This window comes from Neophocaena asiaeorientalis, unplaced genomic scaffold, assembly GCF_003031525.2.
Source record: "Neophocaena asiaeorientalis asiaeorientalis breed wild unplaced genomic scaffold, Neophocaena_asiaeorientalis_V1.1 scaffold124, whole genome shotgun sequence".
NCBI lineage: Eukaryota > Metazoa > Chordata > Mammalia > Artiodactyla > Phocoenidae > Neophocaena > Neophocaena asiaeorientalis.
In genome coordinates this window covers 12,380,874-12,403,061 of record NW_020174135.1, presented here as the reverse complement: position 1 = coordinate 12,403,061, position 22,188 = coordinate 12,380,874, and the positions used below count along the sequence as shown (strand labels likewise).

The window sequence follows — 22,188 nt, the reverse complement described above, 5'->3', positions numbered from 1 at the left end:
TTTTTTGTGGTACACGGGCCTCCCGGACCGGGGCACGAACCCGTGTCCCCTGCACCAGCAGGCGGACGCCCAACCACTGCGCCACCAGGGAAGCCCAGAAATGTTCTTTTTATATTTTGTTATTTGTCCTACTAGTGTGGAGGTTAATATTAAACATCTCTTGAATAGTATCTCAATTAAACTGGCTAACTATGGGCAGATCTGTTGGTGAGAAAATGAAAAAATGTAGTCATGGATAAAGTGTGAAACTATTTCATAAGAGATGTTTAACTATAACATAACAAATTTCTTCTTTGTTTTTTTGATTGTTATGTTGCCAATTTATAAAAGAATCAGAAAATGACAGATTTATGCCGCTGAGGACTTACTGTTTTCATGAATTTAGTTAGTGCACAGTTCCTGTAGATCTAGTGACTGTTCTTTCCGCATGGTTACCGTCTTGTGATTTGGAGTGGTTTTCTGTATAATGGAATTACTTGATTCATGGGAGCCTGCCCTTGCATGCCCCCCCCCACCCCTCCCTTGCTGTGGGCAGGAGCTCTGTCTTGTTGGCTTTTGTATCCATAGGGTTAACTGTGTCTAGGATCTGGCACAAAGTAAGTAACCCATAAGTGCCTCTTGTTTGAACTATCTTAAAAGGGAGGATTAAAGTAAACATTTCTCTCTTTAGGGGATGCTTTAATTTGCCCTTCCAGCAACATGTCCATTGTAATTATTGCCAGCACTGAGTGTTCTCTATTTCCTTGATTATTATTTTGGAAAAATTATGTTTATGAATTGTAGCTTTGGTATACTTTTTCTGCTTTTTCACATTTGCAGCAGTTCTTAGGAAAATGCTGCTCAAATTCTTTTGTGGCTGTAAATTTTAAATTTTATCCAGGTAAAATATGCATGTGTTTATTTTTGTTTTCTAGTCCTATGAGAAGGTGATATGCTTGTTTTGGTTATACTGACAGTCATTTATGGTGATTAGGACGAAGATGGGGTGGTTTCTGTTTATTTTGCACAAGTATTGAGAAGCTGGCTGTGTGCTGCATTAGCATTTGGGTGCGCTGAACCTCCCAGAAGACCCTGGCAGGTGCTAGCTGGGAACAAGGCCAGTGGGCCACTTGAGCCTTGGAACAGAATGGCATACATAAGTTCACGTGGATTCATTTCAAAGTGGTAAAGGGACAACGGGAAAAAAGTGCCGCACCAAGAAATGGAGAAGTCACCGATGAGAGTTCAATTTCAGCACCGTACAGTTTGGGGAGAGCAGTGTGAGAGCTAAAAGGAGATGAGTCATGCTTTCTGAAGGGTAGGTGTTCCCAGTAATTCTGAAGCACGCCCAAAGATTCAAATGTGTCTCATGCCACCACAGCTGCAGACAAGTCCAAGAAGAACATGGAGTAAAAGGTATCCTTTCTTTTCTCCTGCATGCAGGAGAGAGAGCCTCTTAACTGTTTTGCAGATTATTTGCCTTTCTTACATAACAGGGCATGTTCAGGTTGCCCTATATCATTCCTGGATTGGGGCAAAAATATTAAAACATGGTGTAGGACTAAGTTCATAAGCCAGTAAAGTTCCATACTAAAGGAATTGGGATTTGAGGAGCGCATGGAAGATGGATCAGGAAGTTGCTGACTGATGTCTTTCATTCATTGACTTAACTAATGTTTCTTGAGAGAAAGTGCATTCAGTACAGATTTTCAAAATGTACTTTAATACCCTTCCCAAGATTTGTCCTTCTAAAGAGAAAAGAGAAAAGCTACTCTATCAAGCTAATAATTTTATTAAAGCATTTTGCTGACTCAAAACCACAAAGTGGGCTCTTAGGAAGGACAAAAATACAGGCACTTGATTTTATAAATTCTCTTGGAAAAAAAGAAAAGAGAAAGAAAAAGTAAATGCAGCTTGTTTTTACCCAAGCCTTTTTCTTCGTCTGTTTTACTGGAATGGCACTAAGCTTCTCTTTTTGTTCTCTTTTCCCCTATTCTATGAAATTTATTTAAATTGAATGGAAATTGAAATGGATGGTTTCTTTAATAAATGATATTGGCATAATTAGCTACCAGAAAAAAAATTGTTAGACCTCCACCTAACATAAAATAAATGTCAGGTGAAATAAAGGTCTAAATGTGAAAAATAAAATACATAAATATTAGAAGGAAATACAGGAGAATATTTGCGCCACTTTGGGTTAGGGTAAGAGGACCTTCTCAAGCAAGGTGAAAAACAGACTCCATACAGGAAAAAATGTCCACATTTGAGCAAATAAAAATTAAAATTAGTGTGTGGCTAAAGTCAGCATTAGCAAAGCGGGAAAAATGAAACCATAGGCTAGAGTGTCCTGTGACACACATGCGTCATACGACACCAAGAGGCACATAGTTTTCAGGGAGCTCCTACAAATTGATAAGTAAAAGGTGAACAACCCAGGAGAAAAATGGGCAAAGAACATGACTGTGTATTTCAAAGAAGATGAACTTCACAGCAAGATGAACTTCATTGAGAAATAGCAATTGAAATGACCTGATACAACTTTTTGCCCATCAGATTAGCAATAATGCAAAGGATGCTAACATTAAATGGTAGTGAAGGTAGCATGGAAAGAAACCCTCTCCTGTGTGGCCAACTGGGAGTATGAATTTCTACAACTTTTTGGTAATTTTGCCGTATGGATTAAAAATATATATATAGGGGCGGGAGATGCAAACTATTAGATGTAAGATAGGGTCAAAGATGTATTGTACAACATGGGGAATATAGCCAATCTTCTGTAATAACTGTAAATGGAAAGTAACCTTTAAATGTTATATAAAATATAAGAAAGGTTAAAAAAAATTTAATTGTACAAGCTCTCAGACCCACAGTTATACTTTTAGAGATACAGGTTCACAATCCGTTATCCAAAACTCTTGAGGCCATTTGTGTTTCAGATTTCAGAGATTTTCAGGTTATTAAAGATAATACGGTGCATATACTATATATTGTATAACACCTCCCTCAAGGTTTGGGACAGCACCCCATAAGCAAACACGTTTATATTTCTAAAGGGAACAGATGAATATTCACATCAGTTTAGATCATTTTTGGCACCACATGAATCAAAGAAAAACTTCTGAATTTTTAGAGCTTGTTGGGTATCAAAAATGTGGATGGCATTGGGCACCCATAAATACTGCAAAATAAAATCATTGATGCACAAACAAATAGGCTGAATTATTTCTATCAGCAAAGGACTGGAAGCATTCTGTGTCGATCAGCAGAGGGATGGAATAAATGGTGGCACATTTGTACTCTGTGTATTATGCAGCTGTCAAAAGAGTGAGTTAGATTTTAACATACTGACGCAGAAAGATGATTTGTTTGTATTAGATGAGAAAACAAGTTGTAGAAGAGAAGGGTGTGGTACAGTCCCACTCAAAAAAGAGGGAGGGAGGTTATCACTCACTTACGCATGTATGTGTTTTACAAGGAAGAAAAGCTTTGGAAGGATATATACCAAACTCTAGACACTGGTTATCTCAGGAGGATGAGATTTGGAAGGAAGTAGGAGACTGTTAACATTTTGTTTACATGCTTCTAGAGTTTGACTTGTTAAAAAGAGCATGTATTAATTTGGTCACCAAATAAAAGCAATTTTTCTCTGAAAAGCAAATACAGTTTGTATTACAGAGCACTGAGAGTTGGCATCTCTCCACTAAGGTGCAGCTCTCCAGACCATGAGGGAACCTGCTTTTCATAATTAATAATTAATGGAAGGCAGAGGGCTAAGCCTGGAGCTAGGCTTACAGCTCCAGTCCTCAAGCAGGGCCTTCATTACTTAGTACCGAAGCCTAATGATTTCCAACATGTATTAGCCTGTCCCCCCACGGGAAAAAAACAAGTTAAACTTAGACTGTTACTATGATACGGAAATCCAGTCACCCAGGGAGTCTTTTTTTAACTGACCCACTTGTGGGGAATAATAACTCCAGAAAGTAATATTGATTTTTCTTTGACTCTGTTGAGTAAGACAAATGTGGTTTCCGCTTCATGAGTGTAGTGTGTGACACTCATTTTAAGCACATTTAGAATATGTTTAAAAATAGAACTACTTCTACCATACTGTCATTTTATTTTACAGTCAAGTTTTCCTAGTACTGTACCCTTAGTTCCTGGAAGGAAAATTACTAAAGATTTAGATGGATCTAAAGCTAATTAGCATTATGTCTCCAAATAGTTATCATGCTGTTTATTTGGTTTTATTTCCTAAATCTATACAGGCTATGTAGCCCTTACCTTTAACTCAGATGCAGAAAGAACCTTGTACATAAATTTTTGAGTGTGGATAGACTGAATGGATAAATGCTGAGAAAGGAGAAAAGATTAAGCACATCAGTGATCATAATAAAACATGCCCAGGACAGGGCGGTATATGAAACTTGACAGCATTTGTGTGTTTGTTTTTCTCAACTGTGATATCTTATGTGGATGGCATTGGGCACACATAAATACTGCAAACTAAAATCATTGGGAGCAAGTGCTCCTTAGAAAATAAAGAGAGGCCATTTGCTAAATGTGATACTATGCCATGTAACTTCATTTAGAGAACTAAGGTTACTGTTAGACTGGATGAATGTTAACTTGATTTCTTTTCCCTACCCCGAGCTCTATATAAAACAAATGAACATGAGTTAATATCTCTTTCCTTAAAGCATTCTGCTTGCTCTGGAAAGTGAAGTCAGTCTTTTCAGGTTGTTGGGTAGTTTGGGAGCATGGGCTGTGCTTGAATTTGTTTGAAGGTAAATGTACATAGTGTTCAAAATATTAATTATCCTCCAGGGCCGATAATGCCACCCTCCATAGAGGGAAATGAGGGTGAAAAAGGAGTGCTTTCCACACACTACTCTGAGGCAGTTCTTTGACCTGTGACTTAGAATTGTTAGTAAGTGATATCTATTTACATTTAACTCTTTAATAAGATGTAATAAAAGAAGGGCGGGAGAGATGAGAAGTAGTACTGATGTTGAAAGGCAGTAGATTCAAGCTGTATGTGATAGTCACATCATTTCTCTGAGCCTAGTTTCTTTGTCTATGACCCTGGGAAATGAAAGGCCCCGTCTGTTCTCACTTTTGATAGCCCTGAGAAATAAGGAAGATATATCTACTTTAAGTAGCTTTCTTTAGCCTTGGCACTGTGTGTGTGTGTGTGTGTGTGTGTACGTGTAACAGATGTTTTTAAAAAACAAACCACGCAGTTTCTTGTCCTTTTAATTTCTACAGTATCAAAAAGAATCCTTTCTTGTTATTGATAAACTCATAACTGTAATTATTACAATCGTCATTAAAATAATTTTTATTAGTCTTAAATTTTGTGGTGCTCTGATCATCCTCTACTTCCTATATTGAACAGCTCTGAGGGGATATCTGCAGCCTGATTGAATATAATGTAACTTCATTTCAGGGATTTAATTTTAAGGTTTAAGAACTGTAATATTAGTTTCAAAAATAAAATTATTTAAAATATTTCACCAAATATGCATTTTTTCCAAAGCCAGCCAAGTTTTATTTTAGAATCTGAGCCTATGCACATTTGATAACTTATCTGTCTCACCTGTTAGCATGACAGAGCTAAAAGTCTTTACTTTTGTAGGAGACATAGAGATTTCTGGTCTTTTCTTCCATGACAGTGTGCTGTCACCTTGCTCTCTCCTCTGCATTCTTCTAAAATGAAGGTAAAGGGAGGAAAGGTCACCCACTCCCCACTTTGATCTCTTATCTCTCTCTTAAACGTTGCCTTCAGGTATCTGTTTCACCCATTTGAAGACCAGAGGGAAGTAGATTCTAGGTGGACTTTTATTTTTCTAAGAAGGGGTTTTTGAATTGGCAGATGCCTATAATCTGACTGCTTTCTACATAAATAAAGAAAAAGTGGACCTCTAAGAAGGCTAAGGGTTAGAGTTTCCAAAACAGATGAGTTTTACTGTGTTCTGATCAAGAACTTGAGTTCTCAGAAACAATCCATGCTTTGTTTGCTAAACAAGTCTACTGAACATCGTGTTCTTTTCTGGGAAGAATTTGGGGGATGGGCTGTGCAGGGCAGGCTACAAAGGAGGTGGAGAGGGAACGAGAGAAACTTAGGACACTTATAAATCAGAATCAGCCCTTAAAATGTATAGGTCTAAGGCAAGAGTATAAATGGAGCCCCAGCCCACATATCTAAATGTTTAATTTATAATTAAGCTAACAAACTGTTAAATAAAACACATTCTCGCCTCCTACCTTCACAAATATACTTTTATGATGACCTCTAGATTCAAATTTATTGAATTCTATCTATATAATCCTCAGACCCCTTGGGATTCTGCACTGGATATGGCTGTATGTGGGGGAACTGGCTCAGTGGCCCAAATCTCATCTTTATCCATCTCCGACTCTATCCCTCATCCTACAGGACACACAGCCCACGTGTCCAAGCTCTGTCCACTCCTAGGGCCTATGGGTGCACATACTCATGGGCGGATGGGCCCAGGGAAGAGGCCCACACAAGCACTGAAAACAGATAAGGTGTCATTTGGGTAAGGAATTCCAGGATCCTGCTTATTGTTAGTATGGAGAGAATGCTTCTCTAATGGAAATATAATGTGAACCACATAAGTAATCTTAAATTTTCTGGTAGCCACATTGAGGAAGAGGAAGAAGAAACAGGTGAAATTAACGTTAATAATATAGCTTATTTAATTCAATGTATCAAAATTATCAGTTCTAAAAAATTATTAATAGAGTTTACATTCTTTTTCTTTTTTTGCGGTACGCAGGCCTCTCACTGCTGTGGCCTCTCCCGTTGCACAGGCTCCGGGCATGCAGGCTCAGCGGCCATGGCTCACGGGCCCAGCCGCTCCGGGGCACGAACCCGTGTCCCCTGCATCAGCAGGCGGACTCTCAACCACTGCGCCACCAGGGAAGCCCGAGTTTACATTCTTTTTTGTACTAAGTCTTTGAAATCCAGTGTGTATTTTATAATTAGAGAACATGTCAGTTTTGACTAGCCCCATTTCAGATGCTCGGGAGCCACCTGGGTCTTGTGGTATTTGTACCAAACAGTACAGCTCTAGGCCAAGGGAGCCCAAACTCCTTGTTCTATAGGGGCACTTGGCCTGTACTTAACTATTTTTTTTCTCTTCCATTCAAGTTTGTCACCTGCCTTTTACTCATTCAACTCACTGCTGCTTGCCTTTCTTCTCAGGAATGGTATGGTCCTAATAAATTTGTTTGCATGGATGAATATACCTTTTATCCCCCTGTTATTGACAAATACTTTTCCAAAAGCCAATGCTTCCACTTTCCATCTTGAGTCATTACTGGAATTGTAATCCTTCTGTTCTCCACTTTCTGAAGTCTTTGTGCTATATTGTTTTGGATAATGTCTAGGGTCTTTTTCCTTCCTGGAGGAACTTTTATTTAAAAAGTTCAGTTTAATTGCATGCATATTTTAAAACTGTGGCCAGTTCTACCAAATGAGGATACAAATCTAGAAGGTAGGGAACTGTTTTTGTTTGGACTAGAACTTTTATCTATTTCAGGATACAGTTTCCAGAATTAGAAGAAAAAAAACATCTAGTTAAATTTGAATTGCAGAAAAAAAAAGAATATATATTTTTTAGCCTAAGTATGTCTCATGCAACATTTGAGACATACTTATACTAAAAAATTATTTGTTGTTTATTTGAAATACAAATTTAACTGGATGTCCTGTATTTTATCTGGCAACCCTATTTCAAGACTGTTTTACTGTCTCAAAAATTGGGGACCCTAAGCAGCTTTTATTTCTGTGGATTTAACTGTTGATATTTACTGTGTTAGAAATTTAAACTGAGAAATATTTTCATATATAGTAATTCATTTAGAAAAATAATAAACCCCATACTTGTTAACATATGTATTTTTTATGAAAAATAACTACCTTCTATAACAAGAAAAAATAGGGAGAAGAATGTTATTATTTTATATTGTTGCAACTCTTTTAACGCCTGGCTTAAGTAGAAGATAGTTGGATTCTCAAGTCTCCTTCTGTTTCTAATCAGGTGTGCTATCACAAAGACATGTACCATCTGGAAATCTCCACTGGACACTTGGGAGAAAATGAGAGTGGCAAAAGTCAAATGACATCTTAGTATTGTTATGAAAATAGTTTTGACCTTGAGAATCTCCTGAAAGGATCTCAAGGACCTCTTCCGTGGTCCCCCAACCATGCTTTGAGAACCCCTGGGCTAGGAATAATAGATCCTCTAATTCTAGCTTGTGTGTTAGATAGATCACAGATAATCAGAATATAGGATAAACATTCTTTGTTTTAAGTAGGACTAATGAGTCAAATCATAAAATACAAATTTTAAAATGATTATTCACGTTTAGCAGTCATTCTTAAGTTTTGTTTTGTTTTTTACTTTAAAATTACTCTGTCGGCTGCTCTCGCTTTCTGAGATGGCCCACACTCTGTCTGTGGAGTGTGTTTCTCTCGAAATAAATCCACTTCTTACCTATCAACTTTGTCTCTCACTGAATTGTTTCTGCGATGAGACATCAAGAACCTGGGCTTCATTAAGTCCTGAAACCACATACTGAAACCCCCGCCAGGTGGGAGAAGTTAACTCTGCTGCCGCAACAGGCAGACCACGGACTGGCTGGAACCAGAAGGTTGATGATGCTGACTCCCACTTACCTCACCACCAACCCGTCAGAAGAAGGTCCATGAGCTGATCACCCCCTCCTCTTTGACCCATTACTATAAAACTCCTCACTAAGCCCTGCAGGTTGGGACACTCAGTTTTGAAAGCATTAGCCCTCTGTGGCTCCCTTTGCCTGGCAAAGCAATAAAACTATTCTTTTCAATTTCACCCCCACCAAAAATAAATAAACAAAATAAAATTACTATGTCAAGAAAATAGCTATCAATCTGTCAGATAGGTACATTGTCAGCTTTCTATTTAGAATAAAATTTATGTAGCCATTTAGAACAAAGCTTTACATTTTTTATTATAAAATTCAATAAAGAGGTCACATGACAGTTTCTTTAAAATGCTGATTGGATTGAATTGGGTTTATTTTTAAGATGTGTCTGTTCTAGGCATAGTACACATTGCCTAGTATTTAGGCTTGGCCAGTTTATAAAATAATTAGCATAATGCAATAACTAATCTGATTCTCATCTCAAATAGAAAACGTTCTCGAGGTTGGCAATGGGCCAAATGTGAGAGTACACAGAGAAGTGCCCTCAAACTTAGAGGTGACTTTTTTTTTTTTTTTTGCGGTACGCGGGCCTCTCACTGTTGCGGCCTCTCCCGTTGCGGGGCACAGGCTCCAGACGCGCAGGCTCAGCGGCCATGGCTCACGGGCCCAGCCACTCTGCGGCATGTGGGATCTTCCCGGACCGGGGCACGAACCCATGTCCCCTGCATCGGCAGGCGGACTCTCAACCACTGCGCCACCAGGGAAGCCCTGACGTTTGTTATTAAATTTAATCTTTATATTTTAGGTAAAACGCTGGCCTTAGAGTCTGAAGATGTGCACTCCAGCTCTGCTGCTTGCTTACCCTCTGAGGGCTCCTTTTTCTGCTCAGCTGAATTAGAGTTGGACTAGATTATCTCTAAGGCTATGCCAAAATCATGTGATGTTATACATCTATGATATTTGTCTTTTCTTTCCTTTTATTATAATAGGTTCAGCAAGTTGAAGAGTCTTAACCTTTCCAATAATCATTTAGGGGACTTCCCATTAGCAGTCTGCAATATTCCAACCCTGGCCGAGCTGAATGTGTCCTGCAATGCCCTCCGAGCAGTCCCAGCAGCCGTCGGAGATATGCACAAGTACGTACTTCAGACCCTGCTGCAAAGTATCTCTCAGGAACCCTCAGAAAGCTGCATCAGGGTCGCAGCACATGAGATTAGTTAACTTGTTATGTTGGGCATATGTTGGTCTCTTGGTCCCAAATCAAGAGATCATGCTCTTGTGTAGAGTTCATTAGCTTCTTTCAGATTCTTGTAAAAAATTAAAATATCCTTGTTTAGAACGAAGACCCCTACAGGTGAATGTGTCTAAATATGGGAGGAGGGGTTACTTTCTCATTTCCTGAGTTATGTTGAATTCTAAGACCTAGAAGTTAATTTTTTAGAATAACAATGAAAGATGGGTATTTGGGCTGATTCACACTGCAGTCAGCTTGTGGTGTTCTCATTTATCCCTATCGAAGTTGGGAAAATTGGTCATAATTTTCGTTTTCAGTAAAAGATTAAGATGTTTATCTCTGATCATTTCTCTCTGGTGTATTATTGCCTCAGGCCCTGTCCTTAGCATTTTGCAAAGAATAGTATATTTTCTTTTTCTGGTAATATGATCTATACTTATGGAACTCGTATGTTAATAATAAAGATGTAAAATTTATACACTCTCTTTCTAATTCTTATGTTTTCTTTAATAGCTTACAGACATTTTTGTTGGATGGAAACTTTCTCCAGACCCTTCCTGCTGCGTTGGAGAACATGCATCAGCTTAGTTATCTTGGTCTTTCTTTCAATGAATTCACTGACATTCCAGAGGTATTGGAGAAACTGACTGCTGTGGAGAAGCTGTGCATGTCTGGAAACTGTATGGAGACTCTTAGGCTACAGGCTTTAAGGAAAATGCCTCACATTAAACATGTGGATCTAAGGTAACCATTTTAAAGAAATATATCCCATTTGAGTGGTTGGCTTATATTTGGGGGGTAGGTTATAGCCCTTTTGGTGGCATTCTTCTGTCGAGGCAAGCAGGCTGGTTAGTTGCAGTAAGGGCCCGCTTTGCTAGTTTTGCCCAGAGGGAAGTATAATGATTGGTAGTAGGGTCTGCTCATGCCTGAAGCTTGTTAAAAAATTTTTTTCTCACTGATGAGTGACCACCTATCTTGAAGGTCTTAGTTGGTTTCGCAAGTTTGAGCCCAGTTTTTTTTTTTGGGGGGGGTATGCGGGCCTCTCACTGTTGTGGCCTCTCCCGTTGCGGAGCACAGGCTCCGGACGCGCAGGCTCAGCGGCCATGGCTCACAGGCCAAGCCGCTCCGCGGCATGTGGGATCCTCCCGGACCAGGGCACGAACCCGTGTCCCCTGCATCGGCAGGCGGACTCTCAACCACTGTGCCACCAGGGAAGCCCTGAGCCCAGTTTTAATTAGCGTGAATCAGTAGGCCCATCGAGTCAGAGAGAGCTGTTTATGGTCAATGAAAACCGTATCAAGAGCCAAGTGGATATTTTTCTCTCTTATTCCTACTTTTCTGTGGCTTGAGGTTAGTTGACACCATGGAGCATCTCTCCTTAATTTTTTTTTCCCTTCCTTGGCTTCCTTAATATAATATATTCATTAAATTAAATTTATTACTGATTTAATTTACTTATTTTAATTTCCTCTCTCTCTCTCTATCCAGATGGGTCTGCCCTTAGTTTACAGTTCTTTACAAAAATGTAAAACTCATAATATCTTAGTAGGCCCAAGTTTGGCCAGAACCTCCACTCTCACCCCTTGCAAGAACAAGGGAACCTGCATTTTGAATCTGATCACACTAAACTCCAGCTGAAAACACTAACACAATCCTTGCTACATCACAGATGCCCAGTCATCATCCCTTCTGTGTAAACTTCAGTTTTACTTTCTAATGCACAAAGAACCAATACACAAGGAGGAAGCCATTCTAAATTTCTCTTTTTTTTAAGGAAAAACAAGAGCCTGTCATTGGGCTTGAGTTCCTGCAAAGCAACATATTAGGTTTAGGCCTTAATATTAACTTGCCCAATTTGATACTTTTTCAGCCAAACTAACATTCCCAATAACCAGGGAGTGACGACCACATTAAATCTTGGGCGAGATATTTAATGTCTCTGTGCAGCTGTGTCCTCATCTCTAGATTACAGTTAATAACAGAATCTAACTCACAGAGTTTTGGAAGGAATGGAGTAAATGCCTCACTCTCCCAGCACATGTTACATACTGTTGTTATTACCTGCTGAGATCTCGTACTCATGAACCCTACTCAGCTGTCAGTCTTGGCATCTTTTCACCTCTTTGTTTGATGGTTCTTTCCTTGTTTTACTACCCACTTTCCTCTCTGGTGATAACCCCAGACCCTCACTCAGGCCTGTTCATCAGTATAAAGTAGCATCACCTTTTGCTCCCCTTTCATCTCCATTCTTATGGTTTGGCTGCGGGGAACCCATTCTTTCCAATCCCACAAAGAGTTGATTTGCTTTACCTTTCCTCAGACTAAAGGAATCAAGCCTGTGCACCTGGGGAAGTGTTAGCAATTTGCAGACCTAGAATTCTTAGTTCAGGGAGTTCAAATGGTAATAATTTATCTGACTTTGAGAACTTTTTGGAGTGTGACAGGATAGGGAACTGAACACTTTGTCTTGTTAACTTTCTTTCTAAATTGTTAACGTTATTTGCTTCTGAGTCACTTGGGTTTAGAAAACCTTCATATTCAAGAATTTGAGCCCTTTTAAAATTCAGCCACCCAGAGGTATAACAATGGTCGTTTTGACCTCAGGTAGCAAGCGTGAGGGGATTTATAAGTTACCTGGTATGGATAAGAAAGCATCATTTTTCTTGATCTGAATTAGCTTACAAACGAGATCAATCTAATATGTTTGGAAGTAACTTCTTATTAAGAGCTTCGTAAATTCTTCAGATTTCTAGTTCTAATTGGGTCTTTTTTAGATGAGATTAGTTACAGGATATTGAAATACCAGAATAGAATTTTGTACATGTAAATGTTGCATGATCATGAGTAGGTAACTGCTTCCCTTCAGACCACTGAGCTGAGGGGGCAGAAATCGGGTCAGATTTGCTTATAATTCTGCCTTAATATTTTAAACTGAAGCTAGTAGAACGATTTAAGGGGAATTTCACTTAGTTTCTGTAAGCAGAGGGCTAATTTTATTGATTGAATTTTTATTCCTTCAGATGGAAATATTACATCAGATTAAAAGTAGTCATTTTTCTTTTAATCTTATTCTTTTTCTCATATTCACGTTTTTGAGTCTGATATTGTTTCTTCTATGGCATCATTAATAATTTCTCCTCTTCTCTGTCCAAAATGTGGATATTACATCTTTCTCCTTGATCACCTCTCTTTCTTTCTGTTTTGTGCCTTGGTGGTTGGTTCCCTGTACTCACAGGACTTCATCATTTACCTTTCATCTCCATGGTAAATATTCCTCAGTTTTTCTCTAACTCTTATTTCTCTTCTTGGGATTAATTCCACTTCAGCTGCCAGCAGGATAATTTCACCTTGCTTTCTCCTATTGACACACTCACCCAAATTACATGTGAAACAGAGTTTAATTTCTTTCTATTCAACTAGTTCTTTCCCCGGATTCCTAATTTTGCTGATAGCCACACTGCTCCATTGGTTATCTAGACACAAAATTGTTGACTCTTATTTTCTAGTCTGCCACCAGATCCCGTCAGTCCTCGCACGCTAGTTTGACTCCTTGCCCCTTTCTTTGCCTTCCCGCTGCTGCTGTTGTCTCCTAGCTGAGCTGTCTGCTGCCATTGTGCAGCCTCTCAAGCGAGCACAGCCTTGCTCAGAGCCTTCAGTTCTCTAGTCCAAGATACTCAAGCTCTCGCATCTGGTTTCAACCCACTAGCCTGTGAATCCCTTGAGGATGAGGTGCTAGCTCAGCGCTGCTCAAAGTGTGGTCCTCCGGCCTGTGCTAGCAAACCGACTATTTGCTCCTTTTCTACAATGAGATATGTGTAGAAATTGAGACTTAATATCTTAGAAACACACAGTGACTTGACATTGCCACAATATCCAAGTAGACTCATATAAGCAGACTCACCTCATTGTACAGGGAGTAGACTAGTTTAGGTGTTGGCGAACTTGCAGTGGTGAGCTGCTTGTGCGGTGAGCTGTGTCCTGGTACGTGCATATGACTACACATCTGTGATGGATTAGAAGTTTAGAAAATAGGTCCTTGGGCTTCCCTGGTGGCGCAGTGGTTGAGAATCTGCCTGCCAATGCAGGGGACACGGGTTCGAGCCCTGGTCTGGGAGGATCCCACATGCCGCGGAGTGACTGGGCCCGTGAGCCACAACTACTGAGCCTGCGCGTCTGGAGCCTGTGCTCCGCAACGAGAGGCCGCGATAGTGAGAGGCCCGCGCACCGCGATGAAGAGTGGCCCCCACTTGCCGCAACTAGAGAAAGCCCTCGCACAGAAACGAAGACCCAACACAGCCATAAATAAATAAATAAATAAATTTTTTTTTTAAGGAAAAGAAAATAGGTCCTTCACCCGAGATAACTTGAGAAGCACTGATCTTATTTGTGTATCCTTGAGTTCCCAGTGTTAGCGCTTAGTAGGCACAGTACTTGATAAATATTAATTGACTAACCCACCTTTGTAGCCATATTCTCACTCCTCTCACATAGCCTGCACTCCTGAGGGACCCCTACACCCATGCATGAAACTCACCTTGTGCTCTTCTCTTCAGTCTGAAGGCCATTCAGCAACTCCTCATGGACACCTTTCTTCTCCCATTTGCATCTGTTGAATTCCTCCTGCCCTTGGGATTCAGATGAGATGGCTCCTCTTGCATAGCATCTTTTTTGACCATTCTCTGTATTTTACGTCATTTATGACATTTATCACATACTTGTATCTTTATACTTCGTATTTTAAAGCATATCTGGTTCCTCACTAAATTACTAAATCTGTTGACAAGCACCTTACTTTATTCATCTCTTACTGACACAAAGCCATAGGTTATCGTCACCATCATCATCACCATGGCTTTTCCTTGTTCGCAAAGCACCAGCACATACGTTCATTTGATTTTCTCAACTGCCTTGTAGGACAAGGAAGGTGTCATCCCCATTTTACGGGTTAGAATTAGACTTAACGGAGACTTTGGTGACTTGCTCAAGGTCACATATGCAAAGTGTTGAGCAGCAAACTGGAGCTAGAACATTTTCATACTGCCGATCAACACATAGTAAATGCTCATTTAGTACCGATGAAATAAATAAAATGCCTGTGTTAACTGAGGAGATTATTGGAAGAAAATTTTTACCACATTTTGCCTCTTTGAAAGGTCACCCTAAGTAGTTGTATTATTGTGTGAGCCTGAAAACTTTCGATATTTGCATCCTGATAAGACTTGGCAATTTAAAGTGAATAGTGGGACTAACCTCCCTGTTTATAGATTTTCTTTTGTCTCCTCATTAAACCAGCCCTTTAATTACGTTAATGTTAATACAATGTGGGGGGCAGCGAGGAGATGATAGTGAAGGTAATTTAAAGTGTAGATTAGGGAGAACCTGGGACATTTTTTCAATTCCTGCAGTCTCTTATATCCAAAATTAGATTTGGGTTTTTTTTTCCTTTTTATTCTGTGTACATATTCTAGTAATCTAGTGAGCATTTGGAGATAGGCAAATTGCTGGGTTGAGGCCAGTTTTTTAATCTTATAACCTGGAATAGAAAAGAAAAGGAGCAAAAAAAAAAAGAATCATCTTGGGGACATTTGAAGAGGCAATATGCTCTTCTTGCAGGTTGACAATTCCTAGCTCTTTGCTGTCTTGTCACTCATCCTTGTGTTTCACTGGCTTTATGATATTGCTATTAAAATTTTAGTTACCCTCATTTTATTTTATTTTCTCAAAGGGCAGAAAATCACTGCAGAGAAGACTTGCCTTGTTTCTAAGCTCCTGCCTTTGTATTAATACTCTTCTAACCAAGTGCGTGATATCAGCGCTCTGTTGGCTTTGTAATGAGAAGTGCGTGATATCAGCGCTCTGTTGGCTTTGTAATGAGAAGTGCGTGATATCAGCGCTCTGTTGGCTTTGTAATGAGAAGTGCGTGATATCAGCGCTCTGTTGGCTTTGTAATGAGAAGCAGGAGGTTCTCTTGTTGGTTTGTAAAGGAGTTGGGCGTAGCCTAGCAAGCTAGGAATTGAGATTTTCATCTGTTTTTCTCCACTTTGAAGCTAGATGTGTTTTTGTTATATTGATTGCTAGTCCCCATTACTACTTAGGTATCTTCTTGGCAGCTCATTCATGGCAACTTTAGTCTATTAGCTAACTACTTCTTATGACTGAGGCTCTGCCAGTTTTTCCCTGTGCCCTAAACTTGTTGATCCCCATTATTGTCCTTTGTTTTATGACTTCTCAGTGAATCCTACATGTCAACTTTCAGTATTTTCTGCACTTTGCTCTTTCAAGTAGTATTTTAAAATTGGAGATAGTTTTGGTAATTAATCTTTGGTCCAGAACCAACTGAAAATTCAGATATATTTGCATACCTGTCTCTGGTGTATATTTGGCTCCCATTCATTATTTTTTTCCAAGTTCACCGATTAATTCTGTCCTTTATGGCGCCGCTCATCTACCTGCTTACTCATCCTCTCTCTTTCCTTAAATATCCATGTAGTTGTAATGTGCTTAATGGGTTATTCTGGGTTTTGTTACTCGTGTTCTTTCAACCAGATTCTTTGGAAATAAACATTCAAATGATTTTTTTCTCCGTTTAAATTAACTAAGGTAAAATCAATATGCATATTTCTCTTCCAGCCATAATGATCTAAATTGTGTTTCAGATTATATTGTCAAGGTTAAGACCTCATGGAATTGTAGCTAGAAATAGCCAGAGAATCTGGCTAGTTAAGGAAAGCCAGATACTGAGATTAAAGAAATCATGGAGGACTGTGACAGAGTGAGACTTGAGTCCTTCTTGTTAGTCACCATATGAGGGTGTGGCTGTTTATTTATAACATTGCAGTTAATTATAGTGTCTATTTATGTCCTTTTCCTCTCAAGACTGAACCTAATTAGGAAGCTAATAGCAGATGAAGTGGACTTTCTCCCTCACGTCACTCAGCTTGATCTGCGCGACAATAAGCTTCGTGATCTAGATGCTATGGTTTTCAACAACATTGAAGTTTTACACTGTGAAAGGAATCAACTGGTGACATTAAACATCTGTGGCTATTTCCTAAAAGCACTGTATACCTCTTCTAATGGTATGTAACAAAGACCACATCAGACTTTCTCTTTTTTATTTATTTATTTATTTTATTTATTTATTTTTGGCTGTGTTGGGTCTTCATTGCTGCGTGCAGGCTCTCTCTAGTTGCGGCGAGCAGGGACTGCTCTTTGTTGTGGTGTGCGGGCTTCTCACTGCAGTGGCTTCTCTTGTTGCGGAGCACGGGCTCTAGGCGTGCGGGCTCAGTAGTTGTGGCTTGCGGGCTCTAGAGCGCAGGCTCAGTAGTTGTGGCTCACGGGCCTAGTTGCTACACGGCATGTGGGGTCTTCCCGGACCAGGGCTCGAACCCGTGTCCCCTGCATTGGCAGACAGATTCTTAACCACTGCGCCACCAGGGAAGTCCCCAGAGTTTCTCTTTTGGTTCCAAGAATTTACTCAGTGCCATCTTCTCTGCCTCACTTTGATTTTTCTTTCCTCATTTAGGAAAATAAGTTTTTCCAATTTTGCTAAGATAAAAATCATAAAAGAAGAATCCTGGTTTGGTATTTAAAGGAATCAGAAAGGAAGATTTTAAAGTTCCTAATTTGTTTTTCTCATATTGTGATATTTAGATAGGTTACTCCCACTTGTGATTTGGCTCTTCTCCTTGAAGGGCAGACGGGGGAAGGTGGTGGGTGATTGGGCTCCCTTGTTAAGATAGTAAATCTGGAGAATGAAAGTGAAAGGGAGGTCTGTTACGACTCCATTCAGGGTCTCAGATTTCCTGCTCCACCAACCAAGGAGCTCACCTTAAGAGACACCCAAATTACATACCCACAGGGATACCACAAAGCAAGAGTCTTACTCATTTAATAAGGTCTCCTCCTTAGAATTTGGAAATCATGGCAGTTCTAAAACAGAAAAGGTCATATGGGCATATGTTTGCTGAAGTGAAGATTTCCATTCCCTCCCATCAGACAACTGAATGGAAACAAGTATTTACTACTACGTGCTGAACAAATATTTGTCCAGCTGAATGGTTAAAAAAAATGGTATTCATACAGTTAATCTTCCAGATAAAATTTAGCATGCATAACGAGAGGAGTGCCACAGTAAGTGGATAAGAAAGACGTAGGAAAGTAGAATGAGTGATTTATTTCAGTCTCTGAATGAGATCTCGTGATTAAATTAGTTCTTTGTACTTCCCTGTAGTTTCAAAGTTAAACAAATGGATGTATTGTATTTCCTAACCTAAATAAACCATGGAGAATAAAGCACAGGAATGATATTCTACATATAAAAAGAGTCTCTGTGTCACTTGAATGGTAATGTTTTTGTTTTCTGCTTCCTAGAACTTGTCCAACTTGACGTTTACCCAGTTCCGAATTATCTGTCCTACATGGATGTTTCAAGGTAAGAAGGCAAGTCCTAGAGCACTCTGGGGTCTGCTTGAAAATTATTCACATGATTCTGTCTCAACTTGGGCAAAAGAACTTTTCCTATATCTTGAAGGTATTCACTAGTGTTGAATACTTATCCTCTGAAAAATGCATGCAACTAGCTGTCAGTTAAAATATGTACTTCATTTGTATACTATAGTTTACACCAGAAGAATCAAGATGTTGATGTGGACACCGGTTTGAATGCCAGGTTTATGCTTGAAAGATTAGTCAGTTGAGGGTTGTATGGCTGGAAGGTCCAGTACTTCTTTAATTATATTAACCATATCTTCATGTCTTTCTCTGAAATGTTGTTAATTTCATTAAAAATATATGTTGTGCTATATAGCTCTTTGATTTTTTGCCTCTGTTTTGTACATACACCTCCTTACTAAGAACTCTTAAAAAGTGCTGGCTGAGACTGCCAGAGTAAGACTTCCATACAGCCTGCTCACTTTTCTCAGCTCATTTGTGAACACCTTTTATACAAATTCACTACTACAGTGTGTCATGTGTACTCTGGTTCCCACAAATATTGTAGTAGACTTTTTCCTGAAGGCCCAAAGCATGTATTTGCACAAATTAGACTTTCATAATCTCAACACACTAAATTGAAACTCACTTTTAACTTAATTCCAAAGGTAACAACCAAGACTTCTGAATGACCACAGTACGTGGGAGCATGTGACCCTGTCAACGTGACAACTCTTAACTCATGTCAGTGTGTAAAATCTGATACAACTGATATGTGATTTGTCAGGTGCAGAATTTGCCTTTAGTCATGAAAGCGCACAAACCTAGATATTTTAATAATATTCTCAATCATAATTATGTCAGAATGTGTCAGAATTTAGCTGATGTGAGAATGATTACAATTAGTTTTATTAGAAATTTATAATTATAAAATCCTTTATGAGTAGTGCTTCATACGTTTCCTACTAAATTCATGTCAGACAGTTTTGTTTAATGAATTTTAAGTCAGACACTACCTAAGTTCTTTCTTTTTTTTCTGTCAGCCTTGAATATTATTATCTTCAGCATTTAAATAAGAGTACAGGCGTGGGGTTTGCATACATGGGTGCATACAAATATCTTGAACAGATTTATTCCAGAGAATTGGCCATAGAGTGAATCTATTTTTCTTTTATTTATAGTATATAATTGGCAAATGGTTCCCATTGCAACCCCTAAGTGAGACTGAATTGGAGACTCTTACGTCATGCTGGTCCCTGAATTGTGCACTTAAATGCTATTCATCTTGTTTTTAACTCGTATGTCCAGCATCTTCCAGCATCTTTACTGTAATGTGCTCTTCCTAATCCACCTCCCAGACTGTAGGACATTCTCATAGAAAAACCTCTGCTTCCCCTCACGTAGCTCTAGGTATTTCACCCTCTCTTGTGTATTTATGTTCTCTAAAGGAACTGAGCTGTTACTCATTATAGTGTTTACTAGGTTCTTAGAGTTCCTCAAGTTCAAAGTTCTAGGTTATTTTATCACTTAAGAGGAATTTTATTGCTATATGGTGAGGTTGCTTATACTGAAGGGTACTTTCACTCACCCATCTTACTGAGATGTTTTAAGGATTAACTACTGTACAATAAAGTAATTAATTGTGTCAATCTGTAGAGCTTCAAAGCCAGAACCATGTGTACCTATATAAACACTAAACAGAAAATAATGCCTTCTTTTCTATATTTTAGTTGAAAAGTTGATACAATAGCAAAAACTTTTACTCTAATATAATCCTTGTTCCAAGCATCATACTTCTCACAGACTTGTTCATCTGTTTTTAAAGGATTGTAGTCATAACATACATACCATGTTAGATTTTTGTGCCTAGTCATTTCACATATTTTAAAAAGAAGGTAAAAAGCTATGACTGTGACTAAGGATCCATCTGTGACTAAGGAGACATTCAAATATAGTAGATTTATCTAAGACGTGGTCAATTCATTTAACAATTTAAGTTACCATTGGTTTAGTTTACTTGTTTCTGGTAATTATAATTACTATCTAATGCCTGAGTAAATGTTTTCAAGTAATTCTGAACTTAAGGGTCATTGCTGCCATTTCTTTCCATTTGTCTATGGCACTGCTCTCATGGTACCTTCTGGAGTTAGGAAAAATTTTCATGTTAAGGGTAAAAATGCAAATTGGAAAATAAAACTATTTTATACCATTTGACTATTTACCTTAACTGGAAGTGTGTGTATATGTGTGTGTTTGTTTGTTTTCCAGTATGAGACATCTTCTCCCTAAGCTTACATGGGTTTATAGACATTTTGGGATAGTAATTCTGGGAACCAGACTTTTTTTTAGACTTTAGAGATGATACAGATGATATGACTGTGTTCTTTGCTACTCTTTCTTTATTTCTCATTCCTTACCACAGCTCATCCTGCCTCAGATTGAAGTGAATACACATATCCTTTTGATTTATACTCACTGTAATTGGGTATTTCACTTGAAGTTTTATTGTGCTATATAATTATTTTGACTTTTGAACCATATTTTAAGCCAAATTCCAATCAAAAAGAATTGTATATTCTTATATTTAGGAACCGTTTAGAAAATGTGCCTGAGTGGGTGTGTGAAAGCCGAAAGCTAGAAGTTTTGGATATTGGCCATAATCAAATATGTGAACTTCCTGCACGGTGAGTATTACAGATTAAGTTAGAGAATCTCAAATTAGATGAGCAATGGAAAAAATTGCTGATTCAGTGTTTAATTTGTTATTATGAACCCCTGAAAGAGTTTGCTCCAAAAACTTATTTAGGGACTTCCCTGGCGGTCCAGTGGTTAAGAGTCTGCACTCCAATGCAGGGGGCATGAGCTCAATCCTGGTTGGGGAACTAAGATCCCACATGCCACACCGCGTGGCCAAAAAACCAATAATAAAACCTTATTGAGTATTTTTACCTCTCTTGGTACCTTCGAGGCACAATCTTCTATCATGCAGTGATGGGTAGACCAAGGCTTTGACTCCGAGCCAGACTTCGCCAAGCCACGTGGCAGCTGATGCTTGGTGGAAGTTTTCAAATAAGCCAAAAGAAATGTTCAGAGACTCAGCAAACAGTATGATTTGTTCACCTCTGTAATCTTAATTCTTTCAGAATCTTTGCCTTCTGTCCATTGTCTTACATGTCTACCTTACCCACAAATACTGTTTGGTTTTATTTGAATGTAACCCTAAAAAAAAAAAAGATTATTAGATCATTAAATCAGAAAAAGCAGACTAGATTCTGTTTTTCTTGTGTGAAATTTGGAGTAGAAGGTCAAAGAACTTCTCTTTCCTTCTCTCTCTGAACGTGTTATTATTTTTATTTCATCATATTCACTTTAATGGCAAGATTGTAAAGCAACCACATGATGATATCTGGTATCCATAGATCGAGACAAATATCTTCAGGTTGGCTAATTGTGGCATAAAATATTATTGGACTGTTAGTGACTAGCCATGCAATTAATAACCAGAAGAGTAGTCTGTCCCACTGCTGTCCTGAAGAACTTTCTGTGATGATTGAAATGGTCTGTGTCTGTGCTCTTCACTACAGTGTCCACTAGCCACATGTCCACTAGCCACATGTGACTGTTGAAATGTGGACAGTGTGACCAAGGAACTGAATATTAAATTTTATTTAATTTTAATTAATTTAAATTTAAATAGCCACTTGTGCCTAGTGTTTGCCACGACTCAGGTCTAGGTATTTCCACTATTCTCAGCCAGTCACTGAACAGAGTAAGTCGTTTGTTTGTTTGTTTATTTATTTATCTTTTTTTTTTTTTTTTTTTTTTTT

The 22,188-nt window shown here is 38.7% G+C and overlaps 1 protein-coding gene across 1 annotated transcript in view; it reads left to right on the top strand.

The window, feature by feature from the left end:
- Window positions 1–22,188, top strand: part of PHLPP1 (PH domain and leucine rich repeat protein phosphatase 1) — a 207,394-nt gene that overhangs the window by 140,118 nt on the left and 45,088 nt on the right. Inside the window, exons 5-9 of the mRNA XM_024754873.1 lie at window positions 9,684–9,830; window positions 10,442–10,672; window positions 16,805–17,007; window positions 18,302–18,362; window positions 20,950–21,045. Coding sequence (XP_024610641.1) covers window positions 9,684–9,830; window positions 10,442–10,672; window positions 16,805–17,007; window positions 18,302–18,362; window positions 20,950–21,045 — 738 coding nt within the window. The remainder of the gene's footprint in view (window positions 1–9,683; window positions 9,831–10,441; window positions 10,673–16,804; window positions 17,008–18,301; window positions 18,363–20,949; window positions 21,046–22,188) is intronic.